The sequence below is a fragment of the Mchenga conophoros genome, linkage group LG17 (assembly GCF_057382185.1).
Source record: "Mchenga conophoros isolate Kocher_MC1m ecotype Shallow Benthic linkage group LG17, M_conophoros_male_GT1.1, whole genome shotgun sequence".
Classification (NCBI taxonomy): domain Eukaryota; kingdom Metazoa; phylum Chordata; class Actinopteri; order Cichliformes; family Cichlidae; genus Mchenga; species Mchenga conophoros.
The window spans coordinates 24,579,045-24,596,332 of NC_140542.1; the positions used below are offsets into that span (position 1 = coordinate 24,579,045).

A 17,288-nucleotide genomic window follows, 5' to 3' on the forward strand; every position below is an offset into this window, starting at 1 on the left:
TTGTTTCCTTGTGCATCTCTCCAGTACTTTTGCTATATATGCATGCCTCTCTGTAGCACATTCTGGTTACTTAAAGATCAAGGAGCACAGTGCACATCGGGATTTTCCAAATTTAAATCAAGTATGGTTTTTATGAATGCCCCCTTTTACTTTAGACACCTTTTATATACTTTGATTTCTTTAGCCACTAGAAGACTAATATAATTCCTGCCCAGACAGAGTGAGACATACTGTTATTTACTGATATTTTTTTTATTTATGTGTTTAAAATACATATGAAACAGATACAATAAATTATATCCCAAATATTTACTTTAAATTGTTACAAAAGTTATCACAAACTGTACACATCATGACAGTAGTCGAAGTTGTTCTCGGTCCATATATACTCAAACAATTACAGCTCAAAGCTCTAAGGTCCTAAACATAGAATAACTCGGTAAGGTAGAATTGGCTTCACTGGGTCTCCAGTTTGACTAATTGTTCACAACTATTACAGAACGTGTCGAAATTGCACTCGTTTACAGGTCGGAGCGCTTCAAAGTATCACCAAACAATAGAAATACATTGTGATGTCTCTATTTCCATAAGTTTACGACAGCTTTTTAGAATTCACTTTTCAATATATACAAACAAAAGTGCCATTGACAAGTATGGATATATACAACTGTAAACACAAACTTTTTAATCTGAAATACTCTGACATATTCGCATTTCCCCCGATAAGTGCTTAATTTTTTTGTAGTGGTGAGAGGCATGCTACAAGTAAAAATATTCTCTTTTTTTTTTAACACAGAGGACAGAGCAAGGGGAAAAGAGCATCATTAACTGCATTTGCAAGTAAGATAACAGTACATAGCCTTTTTCTATTTGCTATGTTGGGTTCTTATTAGTTATTACTCACAGGAAAATCTGAGATGATGGTTTATTTCATGTGGCTTAAAAATATAAAATATTGTAAAAATATTCATAATATATGGAAATATTTGAGTGTGTGTGTGTGTGTGTGTTAGCCACTGTTTGTATTAATCTTCTGCGCTTTTTAAAATTAAATTAACTGTTCAATAACACCTACTCCTTGCTGACTATTATACCTGTCAAGCCATTTAAATTTACAAGATTTTCTTTTTTCTTATCACCTGAAACACAGCTGCCACCAGCAGACACAGCTACAGACTTTATCAGCTGGAGCCGTAGACAGTATAAACCATGAATGTAGAAGTAAGGCCAAGGCAGCTCCACAGTGGCCTCGTTTCTCTGACAAGTTCAGCCAAGGTGCAGCTGCTTTAAACATGCATTGTTTTAAAATTGCTAAAATTGTTTCAGCAGGGGTAGGTAATCTGGTTTAGAATGACCTTAACCAAACAATCCGACCCATAAATGGGATTTAGAATTGTATTTGTCATTTATGGTTATTCTAAGTCTCAGAACTATTTTTCAGGTTTCATATCCATCCTCTGACACTTACCCAGATTGGGGTCGGGAGGGAAACATCACCTCGTGTGTCCTTGGTCCGACCCAAACACGGACATGGCCAAAATGCATCTAGTCTTTTCTTTTGATGAGCAGTAGTGGCTTTAAGCTGAGCCCTTCTCAATTGATTGACCAGTAACTAGTTTCAAGCTTTAGTGAATAAAACATGAAGTTCATTTGGTAAATTATAGTTTGGTAAATTATTAATTAAAAAGGCAGGTTAACCAGGGTATGCTCCTTGGCTAATGCCACGGCAATCTCAGCGACTGTGTAACACTGTGAACCTCGAGGCTTCACAGCAGCTATGTTGATCTTTTATACTATTAGCGGCTGCAGCTAGCTTATTAACTATGCTAGCTATCTGAGTATTTAAAATACTAACTCTTTAATGTTTCCCACTGACTCGATTTAAAATGTCAATATAATGCAGGGATCCTAAAAGCGCAATCAAATGCTAAAAGATTGCAGCTAAAGCTCCGTCTCCCAAAGAAAAATTTAGCAACCTTATAAATTAATGATATATGGAGACGACGTGGCATTATTCTTGTACTCCAGTACAGGTTAATTTGCCTAATTATTACTGTTAATGTAAGAAACCTAAGATGTCACTACTTTTTTATTCTGTTCACTATGCTTCATTATGTATGTTTAAAAAGAACAACAGTTTTATTTTTAATGTTGCACATCAAAAGTTTACACAGAGGACAAACAGATGTGTTTACAAAACCTGCCTGTGGTTGCGTGAAAATGAACATTCAAGTGGGAACGAACTGCCAAATCTCACAGTCCACGACAGCGGTCATCTCCATGCGTTCTGAAGTGAACACCCTACAATAATGAACGTGGGAGTTTCAATATCAGTGTTACTGGACTAATTAGAGGGTAAGTTTAATTGTTTCTAAATAATACTGCTGCTTGTGTTTGCAGTTATGAAATAAGGTTGTTCTGTGTGTACAAAAATAAAGATGAATTTGTCATTTCATTGTGGCCAATTTTAAGAAACCAATTTAGTCTGAAGTTCATTTAGACACACTTTAATTTGATCTTTCTGTACATATGCTACATGAACCAGCTACTGTTTCTCCAAATATGAGAGTCCTGCAGAGTGATGGCTATTCTGTTTTACACATCTGTGACAGCTGTGACTGATATATTTACTGAGATTTCTCAGCCCTTGCAGAGGCTCAGTTACCTGCATTCCCAAATAAAACCTAGAGCATGACTCGCTTGATTCATCAAGTGTTTTTCATCAAGTAAATATTTTTGTGGTACTGAGCAGCATAGCCCTTAAACTTTGTGCCATTTCAAACTAAAATGGTAACGCACTAAAGAGCTTGAGGGCTGAAAAAATGTTGCTCTGGTACTGAAAAAAAACTGATAACGCTGCAAGTTAACCACCACAACTTGTTGCAGTGAGGCCTACCATTCATGTGGTCTGTGTAAATGTTAGTCAAATACGTTTCCAAAGCACACGTATGAAAAACAAACTTTGAATGACTGTGAGTGCTGTGCATAGCCATCTCTGTAGAGCACTTGAAGAACTTGCATTCAAATGAATGAATTTCAGTACAAACATAGAAACATGAATTCAATCCGCTCAAAAGGGTGATAGGCAACATAGCTTGTCGGCAAACAAACATCTGGTTTCTTACAGAGGTGATGCTGGCACTCCACCTGTGATCATCAGGGTGTATGTGGAGGTTTGGGTGAAGGACATGAACCTTGACTCTCAAAGCTTGCTGCTCTTCCAGGCCACTGAAAGGTAAAGCATCACAAAACAAGCAACATTAAAGAGCTATCCAGTCTTTCCCTGGTAAGCAGGTATTTTCTCTAGTCCTACAAATACACTGTGATCATAGGCAAATCTATTTTGGAGCAACTGGACCTTAAGCAGTGTATATCATTTCCCTTGTCTTGTTACATATAGGGTATGTCGGATTATATCCCAAATTAAATAGAAATGTAAAGAATCAATTTAGTCACATATTGCTACTTGATTGTGATGTGATAATTCAAGATGCAATTACTAAAGAAAATACTGGGTGCTCAATGGCTACAGTGAAGTCCATAAGAATTTGCACAATAAATATATTTTTTATAATTTGGACTGAAATGCTGCCAAGATGTTCAGACTTCCAGCTTAACCTGAAGGGGTTTTCCAAAATAACATAAACTATGAAGGATTTAAAGCCTTTTTTATACATAATTCCTAATTTTTAGAAGCTCAAAATGAATCTGGCCAGTAAAAAAAATTATTTTAAATGTAAGGATCGTTCCTTTATCGTCATCGTGAGTGTAACTAATGATTTTGATCTTGTCACAAACTCTCAGTATTTTCATTTATGAAGGATTCTCTCGACTGTAGACTTTGATCATGACATCCTTTAGAATGTTCTTGACTTGGTTAGGTGTTGGTTGCTTTTAGCTTTTCCAAGCCATGGAAATAATTCTAATTTATTTCTTAGCCTCTGAAAATGGCACACTTAGTATTTCTGTAATTAATGGAATACTTCTCTTAAACCCCTTAAATTAAAGCTGAAAGCCTGCACTTCAATAGTTGGCGTACAGTGGAAATACAAAAACTCTTTCACCTTCCAAATATTTATAGACTCAACTGTACATCAGTCTTGTGTATCCATTTTTTGCTTTGACACATGATCCTTTCAAGCTTTCCCACAACTCGTGACTCCTCAGACCTCGACTATTTCAACATTTCAACAGCCTCTTCCCTGCTTTGACAAAAAAATCAATTTATCAGACTGTCCAAAGCCCAGCTACCAGACGTTTTAACAAGAACCTAGAGAAGTGACCACATCACACCTGTTTTAACCTTCAGTATGTTTTATATATATATATATCTCTATATATAGAGAGCCGAAAACTCGAGGTGGCAGAGCTTTCGCAGTAAGAGTCTCAGGACAATGGAACAAGCTGCCTGAGAAAACCAGGTCAGTTGAGTCAGTGACCTCTTTTAAATACCTTCCTCCATTATTTAAGAGCCTTTCCTGAAGTTACAAAATGTTATTAATCCACTTGTATTTCTCTGTTTAAATGGTTATTTAACCTTTAGTTTTCTTATTTTCTTGATTGTAAAATCTGCTTGCTTTGTTGCTTGTGCAAACTACCACCTGTAGAAAGGTCCTTTCTAGATAATGCATATATTTTGCCTATGATCACAGCTTTCACCAAATCATAATGTAGGTTTACCACTGAAAATAGGTAATCACCTGTGTTTTCCTATTCTCCAGGTGGGGAGTGGGTGTGACAAAAGAGGGAAAGAATTGATAACATGTAAAATATTAATTTACTGTAGTGAAACAGCTGTCCTCTGTAAAAAGGAAAAAAAGCCTTCCAGTCTATAAAACTGACAACTTCTCTATGAGTACAGGATTAGCTACTCCTTATCTGAAAAACAGGCCCCATTAAAAGGACTACATGCGCCTTTTGCTGCATGACTTAAATGAACACATGCAACATGTAAGTAACAATGGTTTGGAGACCAGCTTTCATGAAGTGAAGCCATCTGTTTTCCCTTAGAAAACAAATTTGGTGCCTTAGTATTGCAAAGAAATAAATGTTAAGCGTCTCAATGAGATTTTGGGAAAAATAGCTAATAAACTTTTCAAAATCCCTTCAAGGTTGTTCTTTATGTTTTTTTGTTTGTTTGTTTGATTTACAGACAGGAGACTAATTTTAAGACAAAATGTATTTGTTTACAATCCCTTTTCCCCTGGATGCATATGTCCCCATGCAATAAGAACCCTTTTTCCTTGCAGATATCAAAGAGGGCACTTTCAATCTGCAGTATTAGTAATTTAAGAGAAAACAGCTGCTCATTAACATTGCAGCTGCGTCTAGGCTCCCTAAAACTTTGGAAATTAATCAGAAAAGTAAACCCTAAATTGGGAAGCAACAATTACACGTTCCGGATGATTTCATAGTTTCACAATGTTGGAAAGATTCAATTGAACTAATATAAAATAAAAATAAAAAGACATAACTAATGTGCTCCCCGTAGAGATGGAATAGATTGACATTTAGAAAATGTGACAGTCTACTGTGTGGTTTCTTTGCTTTGCAAGCCATAACACCTATACAGTTCAGTCTCACATTCAGAAGTTTTAATCGGGCTCTGTAAGACTAGTAAGGAAAAGAACATGCTTGTACCTCTCCTAGTGCATGCCAGTGCGTGATGGGCTTCCGTGGATAAGCCAACATTTCGTTCCAGTGATCTCGTCCGAGCCCTTCAGCATCTGGCCCCGTACGACACACGCCAATCACCTCATTGTGTCCAACACTGGTAGTCATAAAACACACACATTGACACACATGTGCTTTGGATCATGACTAAATTAAAAATATGTTTTGATCTACTTCTACTCTGCTCACTTTATCGTTTTAATGTAAGCATGTGAACATAAACAGTATTTAGTGAGTATTTAACTCACCGATCATAATCCATGACCATGATGGACAGACTGACTTGTTCCACATTCTCCGGGGGAATATCGAAGATGATAGCCTCGTTGTACACCGGATTAAGTGTGCTTTTCTTAATTGTTGTTTTTCGTTTCTTTAACCTCCGTCCATCACACATCAAGTAGACCTTCACATATGGATCTGAGAGACAAATATATGAAATAATTTGCAATTGTGTCAAAAGCTTTCATGGCTTCTGACATTAAACTTCATTAGCCTCTTTGTTTCAGTTTCTTGTGCATTGTTTTTGCCTTTCTGGTTTTTCTCCTGGCATCCCTCGGTGCTCCTCGGGGCTCCATATTGGGCCCACTACTCTTCTCTGTCAATGATTTATCAAATGCCTCCTCCCATTTTTATGCAGATGATACAATCTGCTGTTGTTTGTGTTTTTCAGTTGTAAAAACCCTCAGATTTCAGTAGTTTGCCTATTATGATGCTTAGTATCATTTAACTTTACATAAGTTTCTGTTAAATGCAGACAAATCTAAGTTCATTTTATTCATAAATAATCAAAGGGCTGAAACTTGTATTCAGGTATCATTATCGATCAGAATTTTCTCATTTAAACTTTATATTGAAAATCCTGTGTCCAAGATAAAAAATAAATTAATTAGGTTTCTTTTCAGGAATGCATTTTTTATTGTGCTCTAAGTCAGGCGACCTACAGGGGAACTTCTCATTATGAACACACCTGGCTAATACTTAAAGAGGCTGGATGCCATTTATCATTGTTCTTTACATTTATTACAGACCTTGGAAAACTTGTACATCACTCTCTTCTGTATGCTGCTGCTAAGTGACCGGCTCTGTATATCCCAGACCTTCCCGTGGATTGGTTTTTGCAAATAAATCACTGCTTGGGCTAGTTTCTTCTTATGTGTGTGACTCTATTTCTAAAAACCACAACCAATGTGTCCTATGTTCTCAGAATATTTTATAAAAGAGACTTTTACCTGGAAAAATAAAGGATATATATCGTCCCTATTTCTTTTTGCTCTCTCAGCTTAACTATATTTAATTAATTCCTAAGTTTTGCTTTTGATGTGAAGACTATTTTGCTATTTGATTACCTGAGGAGCCTGTGATGTCCATGGCTTTGAGGTTTCTGCATTTGATGACTGTTAGGGTCATTCTCCCTGCTGTGGGGAGGTAGCACAACGAGTACATGATCTCTCCCAAATCGATACTCTCCTGGAGGGCATAAAAAGAAAAGAGAGCAGAATGTATTGAACCAAATTTAAATGATTTGCCACATTCTGTGAATCAAAATGCCAAAGCAAAGGAGCAAACAGGTCAGTTTTTAAAAGAGGTCATATGCATTGAGCTGATAGTGAGAGTTTAATTAGCATGGCTCTGCAGGCTATTTGACATTTATCTCAGTCCTTCAATTCTTTATGGCGGTAAACTTAACTAACAATTAACTGTTCAGATTTGTTACTGTTTCTTCATCCAATAACCGTAAATCATTAATCTAGTAGTAAATAGTACTAATGTATGGTTTCCAGGCTTTGGTAACAGTCCTAAGAAAACCATCTCAACAATACTTTGGTGGTTGTAATACAGGCAATCATAGCCAGGAGAGGTTAAATCATACATAGCGTGATATGTCACTATATTAATCGTTAGAATGAACTTTTTTATTGGTAATTGATGGGAAAGTATCTTTTTTAAACAGATAGACGCATTAAACTATCATGTTTTGCAATGACTTGAGAAACCACAAGATCAAAATTATAACATCTTCTTTGTATTAGACTTCATCATCATCATCAGGCCAATATTTCAATTATTCAGAAACTTCGGTTTATGACCAAGTATCAATGAAATGAAAGTCATTCACAAATCTGTCAACTGTTGTTGGTAATAAACAATACAGTTTATTTAGCAAATGTTAGCATACTAGCATAAACTAAGATAATCAAGACTGCAAAATGTATAGCTGCTAAACATCTAAATGATCTTATCATTATGGCTTTATAGACCTGTTAGCATGTTTTTTAAATCACTATTGTATATGCAATATTATTTGATTCATTGTAGTTGAGTTTGTTGTTGGCTCAATTTGTTTGCTAGCAAAACGAATACCAATAGCGTATGTTGCGATTTCAAAACGTAAGAACATGATTTTGCAGCTCATTTAATTGTTAGTTTGTAGAGGTTCTTAAAATTAAGTTTGTTTGTTTATTCTGTCATAGTTTACACAATGAATTAGGTTACATTGGTAATTGTTAATGACATTATCTATAACTACTAAAAAGAGAAGTGTAGACTGTTTTTTCTGCTGAAATTTAACATCATAGTTGTTAATTGTGTAATCTAGACAACTCTCTGCAACTACACATTTATAGCCAGTGAAATCCCGTACGCTACATCTTACTATTGAATTAACATTGGAGTTTGGCTTGAATGTTCAATTATTGTAAGCCTCTCTCACACAGACCTACAGACTGGTCTGTAAACATCTTGAAATAAGGGGAAACGTGTGTTCCCCAAGATTGATCACAAAGAGGTATAAGGTGCTACACTCAAAACCTCACTGAGATTGCTATGGTTGTTAGCGAGGCGTTGCAGCTGCCCATAGTTTACATGATAAACTCATCTGCGAACGCTCAGCAACTACTCTCCAAGTTGTAGTGAAATTGTGAAAGTAAACATTTCACCTATGTTTTCCCATATGTTTTGGTTTCAGCAAGCTGCACTTTTCACAGTTTGTGCACCGGTTGGAGAACAGTTGGCAAGTGCTTGCAGAAAAGTTAAGAGAAACCAATAGGAAGGGAGTTGAAGTTAGACAATACCTTATAACCACACATGTTTATAAATACTACTTGTGCCATAAAAATTGTCAGATAAATACCTTAAGATTAGTACAGGTCCAAAGTTACCAAGCTGCCTTTGGTTGTGTCAACACAGAAATAGGAATATAAAAAAAGAAATCCCACAATCCAAGTGACTATGATGAGATGTGCACAGGAGGAAAAATATAAATATAAACTTTCTCCATGCCATTTATATTACCAAACTCTATATGAAGTTGTCTATAGAGTTACATTAGTCCGTTTATTTTAAAGTGATGTCTTATGAGTCTATGATAGTGTAGCATTCCTCTGGAGTTGAATGTAATGAGCACTGAAATCACACCCGACTGCAGTTTTCTCTTGCACAGTCTCCATGCAGTTCTCATAGGTAAGGGTAAAATTTAATTGATGCAACAAATGTGGTTTTAAGTAAACAAATTTTATCAGCTCTTAATGCCTGTGCTTTTAGAAAGCATCAATATAAAAATTATAATATATTAAGGAAGCGAGAGAATAGCCAGTTAAACAATTCTTTATGCAAAACAAAATTTATTGTTCTTCTGTTGCTGCTAATTTAGCCCACAGACACTAAAGTGAACCTGAAAGCAAAGGCTCAGTGTTTCTCACCAGGAACACATTCATTAATAAAGCCCAGCCTCTTGAGCAAATTGTGATAAGTGGTTATGCTGGAGTAAATGCATTCGGGGGCTAAATAACCACAAATCTTTAGAAAAGAGTTCATATGAGGACAGGCTATCTGCAGTATGCTGCAAAGCCTGCAAACCCTTTTTGTTTACCTGTAGAGTTTTAGTCACTGCATAAATGTGGTCTTGGATATTTTTTACTCTGTTTCTATAATTACATCTGCAGAATACCCAGCATTTTCTGGAAAATGCTGTGTGGGTGTTTGGCTGTTGAAATCCATTTCCCAAAGCATTTGAATTATGCAATGCATTGCACCTGCCATAATATTTTTTGATTAGACATTTCTGACAACAGTATAAAATCCCATTCACTACTACCACGGTAACAGCATAGAGGCCTGGTGCAACATTTCTTAAATAGCAACAACATACACATATGCGAGGATTTGGCAGTGTCTTAGTGTGAACACCAACTCACTGTGGTTGCTGCATGAATATCCTTCCAAACAACCGCCTCCCTGGAAAGATCAGAGAGTTCAAAGAGGTTGTCCACAACCACCTCCCCAATCATATCGTGGCTGGTGAATCGGTCAAAGTCGTAGACGCTGAAATGGAGCTTGCGGTTGCAAAGCTCATCGTATACTACGGGGAAACAGAAGGTCTCGTCAAATGTGGGGTTTAGATTCTTGCGATGAACTCGAGTCTGGAACTTCTTCTTTCTCTCGGGTAGCAAGTAGATCTTCACATATGGGTCAGAGGTGCCTGTGAAGTCTTTGGCAGGCAGATCCAAAGCTTTCAGGATCCTCACCACCAAAGCCTGCTCCTCGTAGTCGTAACGAAGCGAAAAGCTTAGCTTTCCACAAGTCTCCACGGGCTCTTTGGCCTCTTCTGAGTCCACAGACTTCTGCTTGTAGAGTTCAGGTTTTATTCTTCCAATGCTGACAGTAGAGGACTGGCGGAGAGGCACTGTGTCCATGGTGAAGTCAACACTGGTGACATTCTTCTGACGAGGCAGGTGGCGCCTGAATGAATTGTGCCTGTTGAAAGGAGCATCACAGAGCATCAGGTAAATGTCTCATTTGTCGTGTGTTTGGCGTCATGGAAGAGCAGCTTTTTTATTGAACAAAAGGTTTATCAGAGCAAAATACCACACAAATAAAAGCTGGTTATTGTTTTTATTACTATTCAGGAAAAAGTCTAAAAACAATATCTAGTGTAGAAACCTTTAAATGTTTAATAAACTACCACCAGATGCTCACAATAGTGCATAATTAACTAGGAACCAAAATGGCGATAGTCTAAATATTGTCCAGAGATATATATGCTTTGTTTTTTTAAATCCCCCTGTGGGCGGTCTTTATCCTTCGAGCTCCTCATCTTCTCTACCTCCTCTTTCAACCCTTGGTATTCTCAAGCTTCTTGTGTTACTCGTGTTTATATTGCTTCCTCTGCTTGTCAACCGTTACTGTGTCTGGTTGGTAGCGGACACAGTAGAGGGCCGCCACAGTCACCAGTTTGTCTGGTGACTGGATCTTAGCTTGGCCATTTTCAAACTACCCTGGGGGCGTTGCGCTTGATACTTCTAGGCCATACTCGGCACAGATGTTCAGCGACTTGGTTATGGCTTTCCATGTATGACTCATGTGCTAGCATCTTTTGATGCTCATATCAAGTCTGTGACCCGGTCTTGCTCTGGAGCAGAAGCCCCACCCACCTGCAGTTTAAATTTTGTTTTGTATATGAGGAGCAGCCAATCAGAGGTTTGCTTAAAGGGGGCTTGTTTTAGACAGATGATCAGTTTTTCCAGCTTTATTTGACAGACACAGTGAGGAAAGGACAGGAAAGCGGGGGCAGAGCGAGAGGAAGGCATGTGGCAAAGGGCCGCAGGTCAGACTTGAACCCAGGCCAGGCGCTCTCAGCCTATAAAGCAGCGCCCTATATTGCATATTTTAAATCCCAGCAAACTCCCTAGCTGAAAATAGCTGGTTTTATCATCCATATGGTAACAGGTGATATTAAATCACCAGTGATCAAAGTGACAAATTGATTTTTGCCACTACTGGCGTTGGTTTGGGGAAATGAAAACACATCTCCAGCACTCAGATTTGAGCCCTCATTCCAATTACCTGAATGCTGCAAATTTCAGTGAAGTTGACATCTTTTGAGAAAACCACGTCTGTCTTTGACTCGCCGATCTTGTCACCTAGCAACTGGCCCTCCTCCTTTCTGACCGTAAGACAATCACAGCAGCCTGACAACCGTGGCACAGGAAGCACAGCTGAAGATTAAATACTACACTGAAATATTGTAAACAGCACAGAGGGGGAACATCGCCAGCACAAATCTCAGAGGAAAAGGAAAGTGTGCCTGATTTACCAACTGAACATTGATTAGCAAGATTTGTTTTCTCCTTTATGATTTTTGTGTATTGTCAACCTTTATCTCTCTTTGAATCCCCCAACACACACTCAATCCATATGGGCTTATTGACATCTTCCTTTGTCTTCCTCTTTCTCTGTTTTCCTAAGTGTTAAAGTTACAAACATCTACAATACCCTGAAAAAGTTTAACAACCTTCGGACTCCAAACTTTTGCAGTGTATGGTTTGTCACACAATAGATAAAAGTTATATTTTGTGTCTCATTAGTTGTCTAGAAACCAAACACTATAATGTCAGTTAGAATTTTGGCTACCATCATTTTGTTTCTTTGAAGCCAGAAGTGAACTTATAAAAAGTAGAGATGGACCGATCCGATATTACGTATCGGTATCGGTCCGATACTGACCTAAATTACTGGATCGGATATCGGAGAAAAATAAAAAATGTAATCCGATCCATTAAATATCACGAAAGCACCTCACAAAACTTGCAACACGCCGTAACTCACCTCAGAACGTTAGCACGTCGGAGCAGTATGCATCACGTGATAGAGCGGCTGTGGCATGCGGGACCTGTCGGTGGTCTGGATAGCATTTGGAGCTTTGCTAGCAACCCGGCATTTCATCTCCGACAAAGTTATCCCCGAGAGAAGTAAAGCAAGTGTGTAAGTCCATCTCTGAATGTTTGTAAAGCATTCCTGCCTTAAGCTTAACAAGCGACTGCCTCTTCTTGCTGCTACTTCAATCATGAAACTGCTTAATGATCAGCTGATCGGCTTTTCTGTCGCGAGTCCGTCTCTCTGGTTTGTTTTTGGCCCACTTTGCACCAGAAAGAGGAAACCAGCGGCTGAACAACAGCAGCACGTTTAAGTTTGATCAGCTGTTGTTAGAATTTATTTAATATTACTTTCTACTCGGAGATCTTTTTCTACGTAGCTGACGGCTGGTAACTGTGCAGGGGCGGATCTAGCAAAGTTTAGCCAGGGGGGCCGATAGGGCATTAACAGGGAAAAGGGGGCACAAAGACATACTTTTCTTTCTTATTCTCATTTAAAATGTCTAGCTTTTAATAAATAATTATCTGACACCCAAAGTTTTAATTTGATGTAAAATGAATAGAAGTCAACTACTGTATATAGTGACTATTAAGTCTAATATATATACCCTAGTAAGCTATAGTACTTTTTCCTTTGGGAAGGTACCATCTGTGCAGTCTGCAATTTTGTTGAAGAAAGATGTTGAATCTATTTAATATTTCTTGAAAAATAATTGATTTCTGTGCATTTTTTTTCACACTGCATCAAATTAAGGTTGATTACGTCGATTAAGCATCATGAGGTGGAGCGTGAGGGGTGGTTCCCTATTTTTTATTTATTTATTTTTGTTGTTGCTGGGAGTTGGAACCCTATTAGTTAGGTTGCTTAATATTTACGCTAAGTACTCTTTAAAATACCAGAATAGGGAGGATGGTGTAGGTTTAAGTTTATTAGATTGATCAGTATTGCTGAACTATGAAATTTTTTTTTTTTTGCATACAGGTATAACAGAATAGCTTTAGTGTAGTTGTTGTTTTAAACTTGAGTATGAACTTATACAAAATGCAGCAAGATATTTAAAAAAAACAGTTTTGTTGATTAAAAAACACTATATCGGATTCATATCGGTATCGGCAGATATCCAAATTTATGATATCGGTATCGGTATCGGACATAAAAAAGTGGTATCGTGCCATCTCTAATAAAAAGTAGACGGCTAGGTTATCAGCTAACTCGAAGCATGCTACATATAAACTGTACACTTATTGGCTTATTAAGTACCATTCAATACTAAAATTCCACTTGTGAAAACTGAGGCACAAACTTCCTACTGTTTGGAGCCATGGCACATATTTCACATTAGAAAACAACCCAACAAAAATGTCACAAAAAGCATATTGATCATTTTTCACTGCACACCAAATATAGCGGAATTGACTCTGTTTGTCCCCAGTATACCTTTTTCTCTTTCTTTGACCACTAATCATGCTAGGGCCTTCACGCCCCTCTGTATAGTTATGGGGGAGAAAAAGCATTTGCAGTGACGAAAACATTTCTGTAACAGGGTGTATTTTGTTATTTTGGGAACGGGTCTCTAGTGGTCATTTGAAGAATTGCAATTCAATTTCTCAGTTTTTAACTCTGTGTGCTGTCTTGACACAAAGAGGCCAAAGCAAAATATGGAAAATTGTTTTTAAAAATTGTCTTTACTAATGAGTATAGTTGAAAATGAAACATATATGATTGACTTAAACTTCATCCCTCTGTTTTGCATTTCCACCCTTGTTCCACAAAGTTTCACCTGTGCTCTGCCACTGTTTGGCTTGGTTACAGATGCACAGTTACACATAAATGTCAGGGTCAGAGTCAATCAGAGGAAGAGTTGGTGATGGTCTTTGCATAATGTGGATGTCAAATTTTAACAACGACAGCTGAGGACAGAAAAAAGTGTGTCTGTAAAGGTCACCGAAACACGGTGGAAACTCTGTAGAGTTTCTATTATGTGACTATTTTAGTTTAAACATTTACCTGCCAGTATGAAGGGAAGGTTTCTAAGACTGAATCTCCAAACTAAAAATGCTTTTGGTGCTTGGCAAATGTTAATTGTGGACGCTGAACCAAGTTAGTCATAAATTCTTAGAATAATTTTAATAATTAGTCATTGTTTCAAATGTCAAATTGTTTTCTATTTTTTGGTTCCAGCTTTTCAGCTCTGAGGATTTGTTTCTTTTCTTTGTGACACTGAAATAAAATCCCAGTTTTGGACTGTTGGGTTTCCATGTTTGCAGATGTCAGCAGTTAGATTTCCTGGTTTTCCAAGACTATATCTACTAGTTTTTCTGGTGTTATAACCTGATTATGGTATATGCTGCTAGGCTTTTCTTTTAAGCCACGATTAACTCTAAAACATTAGTTTTGCTTTAGGCTTCTTTTAGCTTTTGCTGTCAAAAAAGTAGGCGGAGGAATTGAGAAGGTAGGTCTTGTAATCTTTAACCTGTCCTATCTGCATAACTGGTGGGTGTATAATTCATGGAGGCCTACGCCACAATATCATTTAATTAACAAGCCCTAACAACAAATCAAAGTGCATGTCAATACCAGCTTCCTCCGAGAAACTGAGCACAGCTGCCTGGTGCGTCTGACAAAAACCCAACCTTCCACCATGACAGCTCCCACCCCACAGCCATGCTAATTATGGACCTTCTAGTTTAAACACAGTACTGGAAAACAAAGAGAAGAAAGAGCTGATTGTTTAATGACTGAGGTCTTTACCAGAGCAGCTTGACTCACATGTACAAGTGATTATAGGGTTCAAAGTGCAGCAAGGAGATGTGTCAGAAATGCTGCAGAATCTCATTTTTGTGATGTACAACAGCAGCAGCAGCTATTCAAGGTCACCAACCAGTCACTGACATGTGCCACACTACCTCGAGGACAGCAGCAGCAGCCCTGTCACGAACTGTCAGGACAGTTTGTGCTCTATGTGAGTTTTTGTTTTTTTAAATGTGTTTCTTGTAACATGGGTGGGGAGATGGACAAAACAAAAGAGATCTTTAATATGCTACACTTAGTTGTAAGCACAAGTGGCCTGAGTGCAGAAGCAGACTAGGGACTGGTTCATGTGACAGTACCTGGAGGAGGAGGTTGGCTCGGTGGTCTGCCTCTGGATTTTAGCCTGCTGGCTGAGCTTCTCCCTCAGAGCTGTCTGGACCTCGGCAGGGATGTCTGGAGACGTTTGGCTGATCTTCATGGCTGCCTCCAGTAGCTTGACTGAGCTCCGTCCATTCACCTTCACTTCAGGCGGCTGTTTCTTTTCCACCTCCGCCACTTTAAACTCAGTAACCGGGGGGGAGTTGGGTGGGGGTGCCTCGGGGAAACCCCCACGGAGCACATTTTCAGCGTGGGCTGACAGAGCCTTGCTCCTCCAGATGGGCCAACACAGCTTCCAAAAGACAAAGAGAGAGACTACCAACAGGGCGAGGCCACAGAAACCCACGACCACAGCAAGGAGACTAATAGAGATGTCTACATTCAACCAAAGGACAAAGACAGGTGACACGTAGAAAGGAGGAGAGAAGCAGGCGAAGGACAAAATATGACCAACAAACATGCAAGGGAGAAGGAGAAAAAGGGAGAGAAAGCAAGCTGTAAGAAAGAGGGGGCAGCAAATGCACCTGTTTGATATAGAAAGATCATATAAAGGTCATAAAACCACAGTTTAGTGAGGAGACACAGCATCAGGAAAACAGCACGAAAAGAAAAACATCTGGCACCACATCTCCCCTTCTGGCTTCTATTTAAAAGCAAAGTTTGCACCCGCTGTGCAACAGTATGCAAGGAAGCTTAATTCAGCTTAAAAATTCAGATTTTCAATCAAGCTGGCACTAGAGTGAAATTTCACAGACTGCAAATTTACAAAGGAAACATAGCTGAAGGGAGGAGAATCATTTCGTCCTCTGTTTCCCACCTGTTGCTGTTTCACTCAGTGTGGACTGAGATGCGTAACAGGTAGACACTTTCAGAACATTTTTCGTTTTTAAAAAAACGCAGTAAAAATAAGGATAATAGTGGACTAATAAACTTTTAACTAGTTGGTGATTAGTTCATCCATTCCCCCTCGAAACTCTGCGAGTACTGGGCGCCATGACTTTAGAGAAAGAAGTGATTAATTAAGGGAATTGGGGAGAATAAAATAATGACTTTATTCTATTTACCTGCGTGTCCTTTACCTGGTATGTTGCTCTCAAGGGGGAATATATCCGAACATTTCTCCCGGTCTACGTGTCCCGCGAGACAAAGTTCCGTAACGATTTGGAGAGCCCTTTGGCACAGAGTGACGCTGTCATCCGTCCGAACATTCATGTCTCTCCGGTTAAGCCATTGCACGCCGGAGGAGCCGGGAGGGCGGCGGTTCATTTGGAAACCTTTTATGCGCCGCAGAGTGCAGCCTGTCCGCGGGAGACAGTGGGGAAGCGCGCAGAGTCCTGATCCATATCCAACGCGCAACGAGGAGCGACTGGCCGCACGCGCTCCCTGCGTTTGAATAACAGCAAACGGGGTGCTCGAGTCCAACCCTCACTGCGTCCAATAGCGATGCGCTTCGGTTTGATACTCAGTCCTGTTGGTCGGGGTTTGTAACGGGATTACTTTTTCGAGTAATGACTGGAGTGTTCTCTATGAGGGACAGACGACCTCGCTATGTCCCCGCCTTTCGGCCAACGCATGTTGGCTTCCCGATCCCCTGTGGCCCTCGGTCTGTGGTTATAAAGATTCAGCAGATCTAAGTCAAAGCCAAAGAAAAGTAACACTTTTCAAAAAGCATCACAGAGCTAGAAAAATAGGCTTACATACAAGCTGCCCCATACCTACAGAAAATTTGTGTTTTGTTATATATTTATATGAATATTTGCACAGTCATCAAATTCATATTTTTTGAAAGTGTGTGTCACCAAAGCCAGTTTGCGTTCTTATGGTTATTCCAA

At 38.8% G+C, this 17,288-nt stretch overlaps 1 protein-coding gene across 3 annotated transcripts; it reads right to left on the reverse strand.

The window, feature by feature from the left end:
* Positions 1-233: 233 nt before the first annotated feature.
* Positions 234-16,979, reverse strand: syt10 (synaptotagmin X). 3 transcript variants are annotated; one of them, XM_085252119.1, is made up of 8 exons: positions 16,521-16,979; positions 15,438-15,831; positions 9,870-10,428; positions 7,023-7,143; positions 5,922-6,093; positions 5,641-5,770; positions 3,126-3,228; positions 234-2,301 (listed from the first exon to the last, which is right to left on the reverse strand). In XM_085252119.1, the coding sequence occupies exons 1-7, from the start codon at positions 16,720-16,722 to the stop codon at positions 3,157-3,159; spliced, it is 1,650 nt and encodes a 549-aa protein (XP_085108245.1). In that variant the 5' UTR covers positions 16,723-16,979; the 3' UTR covers positions 234-2,301; positions 3,126-3,156. The 3 variants fall into 3 exon arrangements, with proteins under 3 accessions (XP_085108245.1, XP_085108246.1, XP_085108244.1); XM_085252120.1 differs by having other exon boundaries at positions 234-3,228; positions 16,536-16,978; XM_085252118.1 differs by having other exon boundaries at positions 234-3,228; positions 16,521-16,978.
* Positions 16,980-17,288: the final 309 nt, after the last annotated feature.